A 17,551-nucleotide genomic window follows, 5' to 3' on the forward strand; every position below is an offset into this window, starting at 1 on the left:
GCATGCTGGCTGCCTGTTGGCATGATGGCTGTGCCTTCCCATATGATAAATGGAGCTGTCCAAATTTGTGTACCCTACGTGCAGTGTGTTTGCTTTGATGAGCTGTCAGATTTAGATTTAAACTCTCTACCATCACTATCACCCCATGCTACCTCAGATCCTTCTTATTAGGCTGTCAGGCATATTCGTCTGCTGCATTTTGGAGGACTGGTTTATAGTGACAAGAGGCCATTACTTACAGCCATGTTTAGTCAGGCCCTTTGCTGCAGGATAAATGTTCATTTTGCTAAATTGCAATGCAGGTTTGGCCAAGAGCTCATACCTCTGCTATGGCTCACTGAGCCATTTGCATCTTAGGAATTGGAGCCTTAAGTCCTGTTCATTTAATAAGTCACTCCAGTGAAAATAGTGATGGAGTTGCCAAATTATTTCTTTGGTAAAAAGCAAGTCATGCTTTGCAACTCTGACTCCATATACTTTTCCCTCAGAGTGTAACCCCTGCATGTATTTAATTCCTATGTATTTTGCATGGCTGGAGCACTGATAAAGTCAACACTGTATTTATGCTTTTGTTTCAAATTCTGAAGGAAGCTGCAAAGAACAGTAGTGCATAATAAGGAAAGGAGAAACTGATCAATTGTTAAAACCAAAATTGCTATGGTACTTAAATGTATTTTCCTTTTTGAAAACTTGCTGACAACCATTTCACATTTTAGAATTCCTTAAGTTAGAAAACAAATGTTAGTTCCTTTAAAAATGGAAACTCAGTCTTTTCTCTTAATATTTGCAAAGTTGTAGCCTTGAAAAACTTGTACACAATTATAAGAACAGTAGTGAATTTATACAGACATTCCTGTACTAGCAGATTTACTTCCAAGTTAGGTGCTTGTTTTAGCAACTTCATTCTGACTAGAACATTCCTGTTTTTTCAGTGAGAAGAGTTGCAACCAAGATCTGCCTTTGTAGCCCTTTGACAAGGGTCATGACTAATTCTTTTTCATTTAACACCCACTCTGCACACATGTAATAATGCATGACATTTTGGTAGGCTGCTTCAACTTATTACTGCATGGGCAGAGCACCCCCACCTCCAGATGATTTTTCTGCAGAATCAGCAAGATGAAGGATCTCAGGAAATTGTTAGATGAACATGGGAATTGATGAAATGTGGTGTGTGGGGGTGTTTGCATGTGTTTGAATGGATAGAATGAACACATTCCTCTTTCAGCACCATCCAATATGTAGAATGTGCAATGTCACTCTAAATAGGCTAGATTTTACATCAGTAGAAGTCACTGCTTCCTGAAGAGAGTTGCCTTCTAAATAAATCTCACCTCAGTTCTGTGACCAGGTGTTCTCTCTGCTGATGCTTGGTTCTTCAGGTTGGCATTTGCATCGTGGGATGTGTGTCAGATGTGGCTGTGTTGTCAGCACTCCATGTCCTGGAATTCTTTTCCTTTCCATGACTGAGTGTTCCTTTTTTGCTGCTTTCAAAGCCTGAAAAGACTGTCACAGGTAACATGAGGCTCTGTGTTGCACTCAGCATAGCTGAGAATACGCAGTGACAGTGGTGGGTCTACAAGGCTGCACGTGTGATGGTGTGCTGGGTGAGTGGACAAAAGAGGCTGTGAGGGCCAAGCAGCCTCTTGCTTGTTTTGCAGGTGTTATTTTCCATAGAAACCTCAAAGGAATGTGACCTGTACAGGGAGGGTGTCTGGGCAGACAGGGTAAACTTTAGTTACATGGATGTGCCCATTTGATCGAGAACAATGCTGAGTTAGGAGTTTATTGACAAGGTCTGTGAACTCACAATGATCATATATTTGAAGTTGTGAGGTCCTCATGGCACCCAAAACTCTTTTAAAAATTCACTTCACTCACATGTAAGAATAATCAGAAGTCAAGGAGGACACTTTTGGGCAGTCTAAATGTTGACCTTTTTCATGTTGACCTTTTCCTTTCAGTGGAGATCTAGAAAAACTCATGTGTAGAAATACTATAGAAAAGAAAGCATACTCTGGTACATCATTAGGAAGGTAAGAAGAAAGAAAAGTAGGATTTCAGAGTAGAAGTGACCTTTATAGTTAAGTATTCTGCATCAGAGCTGAGCTGTGCAATTGCTGGCCTGCCTCTGTTTTGGGAAGAAATTGTCTCACACTATTATTATGTTGTTTTCAAAGAAGCATAAAGAAAAGGTTGAAGTCTTGACAGCTCTGACAAAGTCCAGTGCCATAATGTGTCACCAGATAAGTGATACTGTATAGTCTGTGGCAGTCAGCAAAGTACAGCAGCCACTATTTATTTGTCAGCTTTAAAAGAGAGGAAGTGTTACCCGAAGGGAAGAGAAGATCAGAATTTGACAGCCTGGTAGACATCTGAGGTTAAATGTCAGTTTTTGAATGGCTCTAACTTACATATTCATTTTATGGGTTGAGATCTGAAATTCCAGATTTTAAATGCTCATTTGGTTACTTTATGGCACTTAAAAACATTGTGCCTAAGAACAGAGCGAAGTTTCCTGTAGAGCAGATAATGTTAAAGGTTAGGTCATAGTTTTCAGGGTTTGACTTATGCTGTGTAAATATGTAGGTGCATATGCAGCCAGCAACAGGAGAAAGAGATGCATCTTGCTCATTTCCCATCTTAAAAATAAAGTTTACTTTCAGAAGTACTTTGTTTATTACTTGGATTCTTCTTCATATCAAGTTATTTTCATGTTTCCTGGGCTTGTTGGTATTTGTAAGTTCTTCTTTAATTTTAAAACTTTTTATTAAACTCTCATTTTTATGCCTCCACAAGCAGCATACATAATGCATAGATAGTAACTGTCTAGGTTTTGGTGTTGTTATATTTTCCCCCTTTCCTCGAACAGAAGTTGTTTGTGCTTTGAGCATTTGTTTGTGTTTTGGTTTTCAACTTCCCCTTATCCTTTTATATTATTACTTGGAGCAGGAGACAACAGAGCCAAGATATTTCTATGGTTATTTTAATGATCTTGGAAGAGCAGAATTTGCTGCAGTTACCTCCAAACAATATTTTCAGTGTTTTTGAGGATCAGTGTGTCTTGATTCAGAGGCACCATATTTTCCTTCTCTAGAATTGCCAGTGTATTTTTTATATTCTGAAGCTTATGTGAAACTTTCCATAGAAGTATGAATTGCAAAGCCCTGATAATATGACTAAAAAGATCTGTTCCTGTGATTAGTCTTAAGTGTTGTAGAGATTAAAGTTGCTAATACCTTCATGCTGTTTCATCCATTCTATCTGCAACTGGTTTTGTGCAAAACTGGTCGCAAATCAATTTTTTAAGTGTTACTTGAAAAATAATGTGTAGTTTTAAAGCCACCACTTCAGAATTATGGGGATTTTAGTCTCGAAACTGGTAGAAAGTATTGGTCTCAAATACAGATTCCCTGCAGGGGAAGGATGGAGGCAGACAACTGAGCTGTGGCCTTTGTCTTCTGTTCCCCAGCTGTAGTGCAAGGTGTGTGTTCTCTTCTCTCTGCTTTTTGCCTTGAATGCAGCATACAAATCTAACAGCCACTGACATCTGATGCCTGTATCCACAGATAAGGGGAAAAACTTCCACATCATAGGAATGTGCTTTTCTCTACATCTCCCTTCAGCCTATTCATTCAGCAGACTGTGAGAGTTTTGAGGCTTTTGTGCTGCTTCACATATTGCAACTGTGCCACTTTATGTTGCATTTCTTTTTATAACCTCTTATCCTAGCCTTTCTTAGAAGAGCATTGCCCACCTTAAAGAAATTTTTGCATCTTTGAGAAATAGGTGTGTGATACATGTGGATGGGTTTCTGGACTTGTGAAGCGTGCCTGTGCCCATTTGTTTTCAGTGTTGTCAATTCTGGTCTCCCCTTCTCAGAAAGTATGTTAGAAGAGAGGGTGAGGCAGCTGAAATAGTTGTAGTGTCAGGTGTCTTAGAGGAAGAGACTGAAAAGACTGCAACTTCAGCCTGTGGGGCCTGGCAGGCTGCACCTGTTTTGTAACTGGAATTCTTGAGGGAACGTGGTAAGGATGGATGGCAGAAAATGCCCAAGATTGCATCCTCTTGCATAGGATTTCTGTTGCTGCTGCAGAGGCCCCCTGATCTGAGCCAGGAGTGCATTTTATCTGTCCTTTATAGGAGGATGTCACAGGTACGTGTCTTGGACTATGATCTGAATATGAAATTTGAGTAAATTATTCCAGTACTTCTGTGGTTAGGAAGTGATTTTTTCAGATGAAAATTTGGTTCATTGCCTTGGAAAGAATAAAATGATAACTTACTCAAGCTTTCTTTAAAGGGCATTTGGTAACATGTTTTCTTAATTGCAACTTTTGAGACTTGTGTATCTCAGTCAGTGCATTATTGCAAGGTAAATTCAGTGAGGCACTCCTGTGAAAGTCTTACAGATTTGGAATGAAGCTAAGAGGACCTGTTTTTTTCTTGTTTCTTTTGCATAGGTCCTGTTTTCACAAACATCTAATTCAATCGTTATTTCTGAGGTAAAAAGCTTTTTTTTCCTTATTTTTTAACAGGTTCTTGAAGATGCAGAGGCTCAACATCTGTTCCAGTCCATTCTTCCTGATATGGTCAAGCTGGCACTCTGTCTCCCTAATATCTGCACCCAGGTAAGCAAACCCAGCTAGCAAGTGCTCTGTGGCCGAGCACTTCTCTGCAAACTGCAGCTGATGGCTAAGGTCAAAACATCAGGGTCATGTTATGTTCTTAATAAAAGCTGTAATTTTTGTGTTGAAGGCAGATGAGACCTAAGGAGCAGAATGGACAATACACATCTGTAATTATGTAATAGAATGCAAAAACAAGTAAATCTCACTGTCATAGTTTTAACCTGAACTTAAATAACCCTTTCCTTTCTATGTTTCTTCTTGCATTTCTTAAATGAAATGACCACACAACAAATCAGGTTATAAAATCAACCTTAGAAACTGGAACAATTGAATAATCTGATTCAATATTTTATTTCAATCCAATCTAATTTTTTATTTTAGAATTTTTTTGATCATAGAAGTGGTATTTTTATACAGCTTTCATTTACTTGGGAACAGACTTTATTCTGTTTAGAGCTTGCACACGTACAAACCTTAACTAATTCTGTATTAATGCTATGGGATTTAGTAAGGAGCAAAGCTGATAAAAGTGAGTGGGGCTGCTCAAGTGAGTGAGGATGTATGGTAGGTAACATATTAGAAGGGTGACAACAATTTGTAAACTTCCTTGTTACTATTTTCTGAATTTATTCTCTAGGGAATAAGCAGAAAAAAAATCTTTCCCTACTTTTTTATGCTGCAAGAATCCTGAAGTATATACATAACTTCAAGCTATGAATATTACTTACTTTTTTTTTTCTTTTGCTGGTAACTCACTGAGGGAAGTTGTTTGAAAATGCTATGAAGTTTCTGAACACCAGTGAAGCACAAGATTTGCAAGACTGTTAGAGGTCATGTACTGCTAGGCAATGTAAATTGTGAAGATCTCTGTCAGACTCATTTTTTTGGCTAGACATAAAGATAAATTTGTTCCAATATAACACTAGCCAAAATATTCTGGTTTTATAGGTTTGTAGAACTTATTAGAGTGAGCTTCTCAGGCTTTTTTCCCCCTCTAGCTGTGTGACTTCAGACATCATAATAAAGCTTGTTAATTAAATAGCCAGAAGACAGAATGAGATTCTGTGAATGTGAATGTAGTAGTTATAAGAATAAAGGAATACTTGTTTGTTTTCTGGAGTAAACAGGGCTGGGTATTCAGCAGTCTAAATCAGCAGCAGTTTCTGTATTCACAACTAGAAGGATGAAAATGTAGCTGTGCTGGTGCTAGGCTAATGATGATGGCTGAGAATTTTGGAAGCAGGTGAAAACTGTGTTCTCTTTCTCCTGTGAAGTGGGTTTATCGTAATGGTAACTGGACTCAGCAGTCAGAATGATGTGCCCCTGCCATGCTTCATGTTAACACATAATTAAAAAAATAAAATACCATGAATGTTTTGAGCCAAAGCTCAAAATTAGAAGGCTAATGCCTGATAAAATGAAAGATGTATAATGCTTCAAGTTGGGGAGTTCTTTCTTCCCTCTAGCCATTTATTTCTTTTTATATTAAGGAAACACTGACCAGAGTAAAATAAAACTTCAAACTGAAGACCAAAGTGAAGCTGAGCTCTTTGTTCATTCTAATTATAAAAGACTGAATAATCACACTTTCTACATATACCATCAGTGTTACTTCTTCAAGTAGAATGGAAAAAAATTCAAAGCAAGTCAGAGTTATGATCTGTAGCATGACTTCCTTGTTTCTTTATAAAGTCCAAAGCAAGCTTATTGTAGCTGAAAGCATTCCCTGAGGGGTCTTAACTATACAGCTATTGAAAGTGGATTTTTATTTCAGTTTTTAACATTGCCCAGGATTTGCAACATCCCATCTTTTTTTTCCCCTCTGCATTCCTGATGGTTGTGTTTGATAAGTTGTGCTTTCCTGATCTTTTTATTATTGATTAGAAATCTGTAGTTTGCCAGGCAAGCCCTTTCTGAATTGTCTTGAATAAACTGTTCTTGACTTTAACAGTGCTGCTGATTAAAGGCTTTACCAATGGCCTAAATTACTCTTGCTCTAATATAACAAATATAATTTTGTACTTCTGTTTTTTCTTTCAAAAAGGGTAAGCTAATTATTCTTCTCTCTCCTTCCCTCCTTTCTCCCCTTCCCCTTCCTCCCCCTCATTTCTTTTGTTGGTAGCCAATACCTCTGCTGAAACAAAAGATGAATCACTCCATCACAATGTCCCAGGAGCAGATCTCCAGCTTTCTGGCCAATGCTTTTTTCTGTACTTTTCCACGTCGCAATGCGAAGATGAAGTCTGAGTATTCCAGTTATCCAGACATTAACTTCAACAGGTATGGCACTCAGCAGTAAATGAGCCTGATAACTTGCCATGGAAATATTATTGTCCTTTAGGGGAGAAACTCATTTGTTTCATGTTTCTGTCACTAAATTCAGTAGTTTGCTTTTTGTCCTTTTTTTCCTATTAACTCTAAGGGAAATAAAACTGTGCATCTACATAAGAAAGGATCTTGTGCACAGGAAGATATGATCAATATTTCAAATTTTCTTTTGTGCATGAGCATGCACAGATACACTCTTGCTCTGGCATAATTAGATTGATACAATTCCCTGCCTCCTCATAAGCCAATCATCTGCAAATGGTGTATTTTAGTTCTGCTTCAAGTGTTCTGTGTGTATTTAAATTAAAGATTGGTGTTTCCCCAGCCACGTTTCTGTTGTCTCCTGTGTCATCAGTGGTGATCTGCACATTAAGTCATATCAATAGGACTTCATTCTTCAGCATCCATACCATTATTTTAAGGCAGTTGTAGAACTGCATGTTAAAATTAACTTTTTTCTTTTTGCTGCAAGTTAGTCTAAGAAGGCCACAATAAGAATTTGCTTAAAGATATTCTGATGTCTAAGCAAGCATTTATTCTTTTTTCTTAGTGCTAACTTACAAACAGATTTGATTATAAATTTTTCTTCACATCTTTTTTATAATTTAAATATGCTTATCTCAGTTTTAATAGTGGGAAGTAGATGGAGGCATTTTCTGTTGCAGAATATTATGGTTCACATGGACTTGTAGATTAGAAATATAGGTTCATCGTTTTTTGGCACTTGCATGCAAGTGTAGATCAACCTTAAGTTTATTAGGCTGAAGCTTGGATAGATTATTGATCTAGAGTTTTTCTTATTCCTTACTGTTATCAGATGTAGTGTATGTGCTGTGACAGCTGAGATGAAATACAAAACCCGTGCTGCCTGTGATCCAGCACACTTGGCTGCATGTATTATGAGAGCTGCATTGGACTAGGACTTCTCAGAATAAATTGTCAGGCATGCCAATGCACTAATGATGGTTTTGGCAGCTGCTGCCATTAAGGGCTGTCACAGACATATTGTGTATTTCAGAGGAGGGACCAGGGTCACTGTCTGGGTGGTTATCCCAAGAGTGCAGTGGGTTACAGAAGTGTGGGTGGACATTATCATGCTGTACAATTCAATGTATTTTTCTACCAGTAGTTCTTAAGAACAAGTCAATGAAAAGTACCATTGGTGCATTAAAAATACTGATGTTCAGAGTATTGAAAGAGGAGAGTGAAAGGTCGGGAAGGAGTTTTCTTTGACTGCACACTTCTAGCTGTACTTTGTGGTATTTTTAAAGAACATTAAGCTACTGTTTTTTTGTTGTAATTTAAACATTATATAAACCAAGGAGTTAAATTTTGTGAGTTGGGCAATTTCTTACCAACTATAGAATAAAATGATGTTAAAAAGCTGGAGTAAATTCATATGCTCCTCTATGATAATTGCAGAGCAATGTAAGGTGATAGTATTAGAGTGCACTACTTGTGGTTGACTCAGGGCATAATACTGCAAACTACTTCTAAATAAAAAACTTTGGCAAATTATTAGGTAAGTATTTTCCTGCCATGGACTCAAAGAATGACCAGTATAAAATATTAAGCGTTCAGAATTTTCTGCTCTGTTCCAGTCAGTCCAACATTGTTTTCTGACTTGGCTGCCTGGTGATATCATGGTAAGGTCCCACAATGTTATTTAGAAGGGGAATAGAGCAGACAACCTTCAGGCCTTCCTTTTGCATTATGCACAAGGCAATTCCCCAGCTTCAAGTCACATTGGGGAGAATTCCATTTTTATTTCAATATTGTTGCCAAAGTGGAGAAAAAAAAGGAAGCTAATGTCCTCTGGTTATTAAGGATTAAAAGTGTCTCTTCCTCAGTGTTTGCCAATTTATGCATTTGTTAGATAAGTGCAGTTTCCTTTTCCATTCCTTTTTTTACTTAACCATTTGTTGCACCAGATCCACACTTCTACACCCTCTGTATTTTGAATTTGATAATAAGCAGATTAGCGAAGTAGAATACAAAGTGTGGCAGGCAGTGGATAAAATTTGAGAAAATATGTTGGTGAGAGTGGGAGACTGGTAGGATAAAAACAAAAGGGAGAGAGTACTACAAGACTGTACAGTTTTCTGCTACTGTATATAACCTGACTTAGTTAAAATCTAAAATGAGAGGGGAGAAGGAGGATAGATAGTATCTTATGGTTTTTTTCCTTCCTGTAAACCCTGTATTTTCCTGCCCTGCAAAGTTATTCTTTAGTAGCAAGGACAGAGTGAACAGTCATGTTTTCAGCTATTGTTTCAGACTCGTCAAGATGACAGGATTTGGTTCACTGCAGTGTGTGTTTTCAGCTTCTTAAGAAAGGCATTTTGGGAAGCTGGATGTACTCAAAAGGCAGGAGGCAATGACTGAAGTTAAATATTTGTGACTTTTTCCCTGCTTATAAAAATGTTTTGATGTAAAGGCTTTGGAGGCTGCTACTCTGGTCTGTCTGCTTAGGGATGGTTATAACAGATTGTTCACCAATCAACCTTTTGTCCCCACAGTATTATGGTCTGTTGCTTTTTTCAGACTTAGTTCTTTCCTCATCATAATTCATTTGCTACGTGACTGTGAATGAATGACTTTGTTCTTAAGGTATCAAAAATAATCTGCTGTTGTTCCCTAATAAAGCCAAACTACTGAGTGCAGGGATGCTAGCATTTGAGGGGCTTTTCTTTAGAAAAGGTGATGTTCCTCCATTCCTTTATCCATGACCTGTCTACATTCATACAAAAGGCTCCCACTCTGCCCCTCAAATCTCTGAAACTGAAAAACTGAAATTTGCAACTTCTAAGCTAGAAACACAATTGTGTACATTTTCTTGTGTTTTTGGTTTTACACTGCAGTCTTTTGTCAGGTCACTTTATGCAGGCTTAATCATTAGTACCTTTTTATACACTATAAAATAGTTATGATTTTTACATTTAAATGCTGATATGTTCCTTTTTTCCTCCCAGTCTTCTCCCTGCTTTAGGTTTTTATGTGCGGTTAACTATCATATTGTAAGTTCTACCCCTACTCCTTCCAATGTAAAAATCTGTTTGACAAAACAAGACAGTGACTGCAAGATAGTTTAAAATTTAAAACTCATAGAGACATAAGTGCAGCTGATTGTGAGGAAGGCGGCTGTTGTATGTGTTAGGATTAACACACATCATCTATGCTTTACTTCTCTCCTGCTGTTAGTCTTGCCAAATCAGAGGAGAATCAATGTGACTTTTGACATAGAAGCACATGGTTTAATGGTGTGTGTTGACACTGACACTGGCTGTCCATTTTGACTTCTTATCTTGCTACAGACTGAAAGTCACCTGTGTATAATTAAATACTCAGTAATTTAATTGAATTCTTCCTTTTTTTGCTTGGCAGGGATGAGCCTATTATGAGTCTTAAGTCATTAATAAGATAATTCATTTCAAATGTAGTTGATAAAAAGGAATTAATTACAACTTTAATATTTATGAATTTGAGTAGGGAGAATGACATCCATTCAGTGGCCAAACATTAGATCTTACTAAATAGCATAAAATATTGCTTCTGTTCAAAATATCAAGCTAAATTTAGAGTGTTCAGTTTTTCTTTTTAAAAACACTACTATAATATATGTGATGACATTAGATTGGGCAGCTTTATTCCAAAATAACCCATCACAAAAGAAAGAAATAATTGAATTGGCCATTTTATTTACCTTATTGATGTATTTTTCTTGGAAGTTGCATTGTAGTTGAATGTAGAGCCTGAATTTCATTGACTCTTTACATCATGATATTGGTTGCAGAGTTTAAAATAGTTGATTGTGGTGATGGTTGTAATTACACTATAGAATTTGTTAATTTAGGAAACTGTCTAGTTTGGTTATATATGAAAGCAAAATGTGAGGAAAAATGTCTGCAATATTGAATGAGTGTTCTGGAAATGACACAGGTTTGCCAAGGACCTGCTTTGCTTCTGCTGTGTCTTTGACCTGCTGCAAGTCTGTTTTAGCTGTTATGTCAAGTTAGAAGAACTCTTCCATTTTCCTTGTTCAAAAACTCTATGGTTAAACTGAAGAGGCAATAGCTCCCATTAAAAGCACTGGGCTTGAATTCATAACCTAAGGCAGTAAAGTCTTAACAGCATGAGCCTGGTAAATCTTCTGGCACATATCTTAGTGCATGCTCTGGTCTGAAGCCACCAGTATTCCACTGGGACTGAATTTCTTCATCTTTATCAAACAAACCTTTAAAGTAATTTCAAGTGATTGGAAATGAGGGAAAAAACACACTAGTTAAGATATATTTCTTTTATGGAATATATAATATATGAAAGGAAATGGGAAACTGTATGGTACATTTATGCAAGAGAATTGAAATCTAATTTACCAGTAATGCAATTATCTCTCCATAAACAACATCAATTTCATAACACTAATGAATATTCTCTTGGGAATAGATTATCTAATGACTTTGTGAGAGCTTGTTTTGGACTGAGATGTATTGCTCCTCTGATAAGTGGTTCTAGGTTTTCTGAGTTAAAGGACGCTGATCCTACAAAACTCATTCTGTTATGCCTGCTTTGGGCATGTGAAGTGATTAGCTTTGGATGTTTTACTTTGAGTATAATTTTTTGTAAAAAATTTAAATCAGCATTTTTGTTTGGTAAATGTGGAAACACTCTTTAAATAGACAACTTCAAAAGGACACTATATTTATAAATCTGGCATAATTACTTTGCTATAGTGATTAAAACAGTACTGAATCTGAATGTTTTTTAGCTTAGTAAATATAGTCATGTAGTCCAGAACTTAGTTGTACCATGCTGTTGGTCATCCCTTGTTTTAGATTCCCCTGGGTAAAACATTTTACCCCACTATTCTCTGGTGTTGAGTACTTGCAGTTAACATCTTATCATTTCATCAAGGTCAGATATCAACCTGATGCATTTTAAGACTCATAAATCACCAAAACCTTTTGTTAAAACAGATTTATAATGCACCAAGTTGCTTGCCACAATAAACAGAATGACAAAATGAAAAGCACAGAGAAGAGACGTGTGAGTATACAAGTGTCTGAGAGCTTTTTGCATCTAGGTTTCCCAAAAAAATTACATTGCTCCATTTTTTTGTTTACACACATCTTAAAAGTCATTATTTATCTACAGATGAAATTCTAATTCAACATAAGGTTATTGAATAGTGCAGTGTTCTTAAATAACTTCTCAGATGATGACAGCTTGTACCTATAACATATCACAGTAAATAAGAAATTGCCTATGAGGTTGAATATTGAATTGAATGTTTTGTTTTTCTCCTGCTTGATATGAAGGACATTAGTGAACTCTAGAATGATGTCCTTTATAAGCCCAGAGAAGGAAGGCCGTTTTAATACAGACAGATAGAATTTGTATTGAGTGGAAGAGCCACACACCAGGCACCACAAAAGAGCCAAGGTTGCTGTACCTGACTTGTGGGAGGTTGTGCTCTGTTTTTCTATCAGGAAATGCAAGATATGGACAGTGGCATTTCCTTCTGTTTTGTCAGAGGGATGGTCAGTTTGCCTGCCTTTCATCTCTCTGGAAGACATTTCTCATTTGGAATATTCTGCTTTTTATTTCCATTAAGTCCGAATTTCATAAAGTAAAGTTGTAATATAATGAATAGTTTTCCTTCTAATTCTCATTTAAAATATTTTTAGTGACTGCAGGACTTTCTGGTAAGGGTTTATGTTTTATATTGGATATAAGAATATCCCATTTAAATTTGTCAAGGTTTCTTCCTCTTGCATTATCTATGTTTGGCTATTTATATTTAAAGCTGTCTAGGGCAGTTATCTCGAAATGTTTTTGATCACACATACTTATCAGTAAAACATTTTTGAGCATGGACCCCAATGTATTTTTATTTATTTACTTAGGAGTTACATACATATGCTATTTTACTAATATATTGCATTATGAAACATGAAAAAAATTTAGAAAGAATGAGATAAAGATGAAATAACCACTACTTCAAAATGTTTTTTTTAATTTAATGAATGGGACAAAAATATGTTCTTCCTTCAGCCTAGTGGATTGCCTCGCACATCCCCTGGGCTACTTTGGAGACCAGAGTGGATCTCTGGGGTATTGCTGTTCCCAAAATATAGTGTAGTTTGTTTCCCTTGGGAAGAGAAGCATAAATTATAGCAATGAAACACTTGTTGCAGCTCCATTCTTCATGAAAAGTCCTTGACTGTTCCTATCTCATTCACTGAAGTGAGGCTTTAGAGATTTAAAACTCAATTTTAAAAGGCAGATAAATGTTTCTGTACGGGAGGAACCCCACCCAATAAATACTCAACAAAACAGCATTCTCAGAAAACACTTGAGGCAAAGGATATGGGTAATTAATGTAATTTCAGTTATTCCTATATGATAAACAGGTTTGCTTTCATGTATTTAGAGAATGAAATTGTTGTCTGTCCCATGCAATAGTGTGATAAGCACGCATAATTTTAGACACATTCCAAATCTTACATGGTGGTCTCCTTTTTCTCTGTGCACATTAATGCACACAGCTTTGCTTGACCTTTAATGCACTAATATCTATAGGCAGTCCTTAATGTGGATGTTGCCTTGAGCACAATTGAATAAAAAATGTCAAATCATACTGAGAGACAATCCTTTTGAAAAGGATTTGATAAGCTGTGCTTAGTATTAGAAGTCAAAGCTCAAAAAATTCTTCATTAGAAATATCATACTGGTTTTGAAAAAGAAAATTTTGTATTTCTTGTTTGTTGCTGGAGCTCCACTTTTTTTATTCCAAGAGGTTGGGAATTGCAGGAGAAAGATGGAAGAGATGCTTCTTATGTGCTCCCCACTGCAACTAATGCAGTCCTAAATGATGAGGTTATTGGACCATTCAATACTATATTAGTTTTTCCTTTAGGGCGCTATGTATCAACCTGAAATTTCAGTGGTTCCTATTGAGGATGCTTAGCCACTTAATCAAAATAGCCCTCAATCATATGAATGGTAATAAAGTTTGACAGTAACATTCTTCAAGTATGTTATTTCCACCCCTACATCTATATATACATCTGGTAAGCATAGGCTTGAAATAGAGCAACATAGAAAGAGCAAGATATTTGGTTTATTCTCTTTTCCAAGGATTTTGTCATCTAGTGCCTTAGACTAAAAGTGTTTAGTGATTAACTGTGTTCTTGAGGTGGAAGGAAACATTTATCCAGTATTTTCATTTCTGCCTTAATTGTCCATCCTTCCCCCTGCTCAGTCCCTTTACTGGGTGAAATTCATCTACCCATATGACTTCTGTGTATGTCCTTCTTTGACTTCTATTTGTAGGAGAAGATCAGGTTTTAGTTTAAAGTTTTGTACTTGTTCAGATGTTCTGTTATCTTTAGTGAGATCACACTAAAATATTAGAAACAACACAATAATCAAACAACTTAAAGTTTCTTTAAGTCCAGTAGCAAAGACAAAGACACTTCTTAGTGCCTGTGGGTAGTGGAGGAAACAGTACAAATGGTTAATTTTAGGGGTCACAAGTACAAAATTGTGTATCCACACTTCTGCAAAGAGTACCCATGGAATGCCATGGATTTATGAATGGGAATTGTTATTTGAAGTATGATCCATACTGCAAATTTTTGCATATTGCTACAGTGTGTACACCTTTCTGGGTCTTACAATAGTTTCCAACTTCAATGTAAAGACATGATTATTCTCTTTGAAAAGAAACATTCAAAGGAAGCCCAGCCTGGGTATGGAAATATCATTAGGAAATTATTGAACTGGGACATTAAATCATGTGATTGTAATGGCTCCTGCTGGAGCCAGTTCTTAGAGTAACATCGGGGGAGCAATTTTGGAAATTAAATTTTACAGGTAAATACTGTATTTTAATTTTACCTTAATCAGAAACAGTGTGTTTGGGAGCTGTTTACTTAAACTGGTTCAAATTCTCCCCAGTAAACTCCATGCAAGCCAAGGTCACTTTTGTGAAGCTCTTAATGTTCTTAAATAATTTTTCTCATGTGTCATTTTCAGTACACCCTTTGAAGTTCTTTGCAAGTTTAAAGTCCACTTGCCTCAGCAAGGAAGGAGTGGGAACAGGTTCTTTGGAACTTTTGACTCCAGCTTTAGAAGGTTGAAATGTTGGTTGCAAATATGATAGTTTTGAGTTGACAGTCAAGACTACAAAAACCAGAACATTGATTGCACTTTTAAAATGCTTCTTTTTCCACCCTGGAATTTTTTGGAAAAGGCTTGTACATGTTTTTGTAATAATTGTTGAAATGGTGTGAACTGTTGCCTTGTAGCTTTACTCTATGCTTACTGACAGTTCCTAAGTGAAGTAAGCACACTTTAATGTATGCTTACTTCACTAGTATTCATTCAATAATAGTTCTTACTATTTTTAGTATTTTGTTTCTCATGTATTGTATTTCTCTTCAGAACAATTAAGTGTCTGAATATTTGCTAGGAAAGATTTTTCATTTAGCCACAATGTCTTTAACAATCTATAAAGTCATAAGCACAAAGTTCACACATCTACTTTCTTATGTTTTAAAATCTCTGGCCTTGAATGCCTGAATGTATCTCTGGGGAGGTTTTCTGTTTGATTAACACTGCTACTCCCCTGGCGTGGCTGGAGAGCCAGAGATGAATTTGGTGATCAGTCCTGGAGGCTTTCTCAGCTCCTGTAGCTGATAAATTGAAGTTACTGCATGGCAGTGAGAACATCCTGTACAAAGCTTACATATGCAGTTGCCACTAAGATTTTAATTACTTCACCTGAAAGTGGACTTGCAGTGCTTTGTGTTTGATTTACAGTGCACTTCATCTGGATGAGTGCTTTAATTGAAATTAATGGGTTTTGGCCCTAGGTGGTTCTGTCAGGAAATTATGTGGTTTCCACTTAGATTTTTGGGTGGATTTTTAGTAGGATCTGTGTTGCAGCACTTGAAGAAGAATGTTATTTAATATCTTAGTGATGCATTCATATAGCTCTATCCTTAAAAGTATTTGCTTCAAAAAGAAAATTTTCATTATTTTACCCAATTGATTATTTCAGAAATAAGATTCAAGGTTAAAATGTTTGTAACTTTGCCATGTGATGGCAAGTTACATTTAAGTTAATGGGGTAGGACAAGGCTATTTTTGAATCATGTAAATCTCACTTGCTTTTCCTGTTGCATTCACAAATATGGCTGGTTTTAGTGATTTGACTTACTTCAGGCATAGTTCTGCACCTTTCCTGCTCAGCCTGCTGTTTATGCTGGATCACATACTGCCTTTGTGACATGAAGAACTCTCTCCTGAGAGTTCTTGCAATGTAAGCAGGATGTCACTTTGATATGAAGAGGCAAAAAAATTAGTAAAGGCATGGTCAGGCTGACAGATAAATGAACCAATTTAAAGGCTTCATATGAATTGAGACTTCCAGATAAGAGAATGGGGGTAATTTAGACAACACCTGTACACACATGCACACATTGACTCCTTTTATAAACCTCTTTTTACCTGTGCAAGCTCAAGGCCTTGGTAGAACTTGCATATAGGCCCATGTTAGAATAGACTATAAAAGTCTGGAGTTTACCTTCCTAAAGTCCTGATTCACTGTTCAAAGAATAAAGTGCCAATAAAATTAACCTTGGTGACTTAATGTAGATTTCGCATGCAATTGATCTCTTCAGCCTGTATACAGCATAAGGATTTTTTAATGCTGAAAAAAATCTAGTTCACTTCCTTGCTGAATCTAGTTTAATTCACCTCTCAGCATTCTGGTTTTAAAGGCAGATTGTCATTCCACTACACAGAAACCAATGAATAATGTTGTGTCATTGCTTTACTTAGACTGTTTATTTGGGGGGAATCTTATGTCCTCAGGCCTTTTAGTGGATCAGACATCTTTTAGTAAACTTCCTATTCAAAGGGTATTATTTCTGAAGTCACTGCTGTTCTTCCTTCCAGATAAATTCCATTATGTGTTGCCAATAACAATGCCTTGTCACTCTGCTGGAAGTGAAATTAAGTAATGCGTGTTCAAGTTGCTGGAAGACAGATGATGCAGTAAAAGTATTTCAGCTAACCTTAAAAGAATACATTCACGTAATGGCTGAAAAAAGGATCCTTCCTTTTAATGCTTAGGTTTTTTACAAATGTCTGTTAGAATGGCTGTAACAGCCCGGTCGATGGAGCCATTTCTGTTGGGGGAAGGTTCTTTTAAGAAATGCTGCTGGTGCAGTGCAGCTCTTGGAAGCAACAAGGTTGCATTAATTCTTCTGAGCAACTCACTGAGCTCAAAAGGAGGGGAACATTAGGATCTTGGAGTGCTCAACATATATGTTTTCACCCCTTGGTCACTTAATGACCTGTTAAACATTTCAATTTGTTGCAAATAAAACTAGTAGCTTTCCAAAATGTTTATATTGAAATAAACTTCTTGGTATTAGAAAATTGGTGCAAGTGAGAGAAGCATTCACTTGGCATCTTCACCAGAAATATACGAAGTCAATAAACTCATTAGTCCTAAAATCTTGAATTACCAAGGGGCTGTCTAGAGTGTTCTTTCTACAGTACAGTACTTAAATGGAAAG

At 36.6% G+C, this 17,551-nt stretch overlaps 1 protein-coding gene across 5 annotated transcripts in view; it reads left to right on the plus strand.

Moving 5' to 3' along the window:
• PARG (poly(ADP-ribose) glycohydrolase) overlaps positions 1 to 17,551 on the plus strand; it is a 60,521-nt gene that overhangs the window by 20,675 nt on the left and 22,295 nt on the right. For all 5 annotated transcript variants that reach the window (XR_009487188.1, XM_059851215.1, XM_059851216.1 and 2 more), the window contains 2 exons: positions 4,539 to 4,631; positions 6,754 to 6,911. Coding sequence is in view for 4 of the 5 variants with exons in the window: in XM_059851215.1 (XP_059707198.1) it covers positions 4,539 to 4,631; positions 6,754 to 6,911 (251 nt within the window). In the remaining variant the exon portion in view is untranslated. The remainder of the gene's footprint in view (positions 1 to 4,538; positions 4,632 to 6,753; positions 6,912 to 17,551) is intronic.

The sequence above is a fragment of the Haemorhous mexicanus genome, chromosome 7 (genome assembly GCF_027477595.1).
Source record: "Haemorhous mexicanus isolate bHaeMex1 chromosome 7, bHaeMex1.pri, whole genome shotgun sequence".
NCBI classification, from domain to species: Eukaryota; Metazoa; Chordata; class Aves; order Passeriformes; family Fringillidae; genus Haemorhous; species Haemorhous mexicanus.